Genomic DNA, 1,996 nt, shown 5'->3' with positions numbered 1-1,996 from the left:
TATTTATGTTTACCTGTTTAGCTAACCAAGATGAAAAAAAAACCCCACTTCATTCAGTATTAGAAATTAGTCGCTCTATCATAAATGGCTCTTTAAAATTAAGAAAACTTTAAAACAATGGAGGCGAAAAGGGAGCAATATTGGATTAAAAAGCAAGTTGAACTACAGTATCTGAAAATCATGCCTATAATAATTGTGTTTATCCATCCATCTATTGTCTATGCTGCTTTTAAATCACTAAAATGGTAAAAGTCTCATATAAATATATGTTATTTAAAAATTGGTGGGATATTTTATTTGAGATATTTTCTGACTTTCCCAATATAGACAAACTGACATGGTACAGTAGGAATAACTTTAGTAATGATYCGTTTTAATTAAAGTCGTTTAATTTGATGTAGGTTTTAAACATTTAAATTAGGCCATAAGTGAATCGTTAAAAGCAGATACATTATTTTAAAACATACATTATTTTTCGTACAAAGAACAATTCGTGTGTTTTAAATAAAGTTATTTTGAAGTGACCCTTCACTGTCATCCGGGTCTCCGAAACATCATAWTGCGCATGCGCTCTCTCTTGACTGTGGTTCGACCTCTGCAGTCGGTAAGTCTGTAATGGCACTTTGAATGAGAATCAAATCTTGATAAATCCGTATTCATCCTTGTCTTATAGCTTCATCTTGCATTGCACAAGTGAGGATAGTGTACAGAATAGATCACAGTGTATATCCGAATGTCTTTATTTTCTGTGTAGAGCAATTTTACACCTGTTTGACCTTAATTGTCTTTTCTYCCTTCTTCAGTAAGACCCGGGCTTCAGCCAGATTTGATCAAACCGGTTAAAACTACCTGAAATACAAGATGTACGCCTGTGCAAAGTTTGTTTCCACACCGGCTGTGGTGAGTTTATTCTCCTCTTTGTGTCTCCGAGTATGTAAATATGAATTTAAAATATATCCGGTAGGCCTCCGGTCGAACTTGACTGTAGCTTGTTTGCAAGGGTATCTGCAGACTAGGCCAGCAGGTTAGCTTGTAGCTAATGCTAAGAGATTAATAAAACCATATTTTGCATAGTGAAAACATAGCTCATTTGTGCTTGGAAATAATGCATATCGATTAAGACAAATGCTGTTTTACTTTTGCTTCAAACGTTAACAGACATCTTCAGTTATTACCATTAGCTAAGGTCATAGACGTCGTTAGCCAAAACTAGCTCAGTGTTCATGTAATTGATTCATTACAGGGCAAAGTGTTGCTTGTTGTTCATGCATGTTTCTTTAGTCTTTATGAACATTGTGTAAAGTGTATGCAGCCCTGAATGTTGACTTGTTTCCAAGGTCATGCTATCAGCTGCAGATTTTCATACAACTGCATACTATATACATTAAAGAACCAGTGTCCTGTTAATATTTATTTCACAATGATTGCACAACAGAATAGTTTTAAAAAAATCCCTTTTATTTTAAGCAAACTCTGACTTTAACTGCTACAGGTGTCTGCTAGAATAGATAATGTTGTGATTGACAGTGACTTTGAAGGTGCCTTTCACATGTTCATGTCTGGTGGATCTTACAATGGGTTCAAGCTATCAAAAATGTTAATTTTACTTTGTATTTAAACTTTTTTCTCTTGTTGTGTATTCTTGTTGTTGCAGGTCCGTGCTGGTTCCCGAGCTCTTTACAGACCCCTGTCTGCCTCTGTGCTGTCCAGGCCTGAAGCCAATGCAGAGGTGAGAATTTCACCCTACATAGCAATGTATTAAACTTTTTTTAACCAAACAAACCTAGCATTAGGAATAAGTGGTTTTCTGCATAATTTCAAAAATAAAATGACACAATCTTACATTCTTAAATCAAAATGCCAGTAAAATGACATATCTAAGTAAGGATTAATCTATTAACTTCTGTTCCTATTTCTTATATATAAAAATGTGGATATGAAGTTTTTTTACAAGTTTTGAATATAACTTTTTAAAGTAAAAAATAGAATTTGATTT

The 1,996-nt window shown here is 34.0% G+C and overlaps 1 protein-coding gene across 2 annotated transcripts in view; it reads left to right on the top strand.

The window, feature by feature from the left end:
• Window positions 1-546: 546 nt before the first annotated feature.
• Window positions 547-1,996, top strand: part of atp5mc3a (ATP synthase membrane subunit c locus 3a) — a 2,410-nt gene continuing 960 nt past the window's right edge. The window contains exons 1-3 of one of the 2 annotated variants that reach the window (XM_014001410.1): window positions 547-604; window positions 804-900; window positions 1,655-1,729. In XM_014001410.1, coding sequence (XP_013856864.1) covers window positions 862-900; window positions 1,655-1,729 — 114 coding nt within the window. In that variant the 5' untranslated portion in view covers window positions 547-604; window positions 804-861. Of the gene's footprint in view, window positions 605-676; window positions 694-803; window positions 901-1,654; window positions 1,730-1,996 lie in introns of those variants that run through there. The other variant, XM_014001411.1, reaches the window with a different exon arrangement.

This window comes from Austrofundulus limnaeus, unplaced genomic scaffold (assembly GCF_001266775.1).
Source record: "Austrofundulus limnaeus strain Quisiro unplaced genomic scaffold, Austrofundulus_limnaeus-1.0 Scaffold9, whole genome shotgun sequence".
NCBI classification, from domain to species: domain Eukaryota; kingdom Metazoa; phylum Chordata; class Actinopteri; order Cyprinodontiformes; family Rivulidae; genus Austrofundulus; species Austrofundulus limnaeus.
Note: the sequence above shows the minus strand (reverse complement) of the source record. Positions and strands in the feature narration are given on the sequence as shown.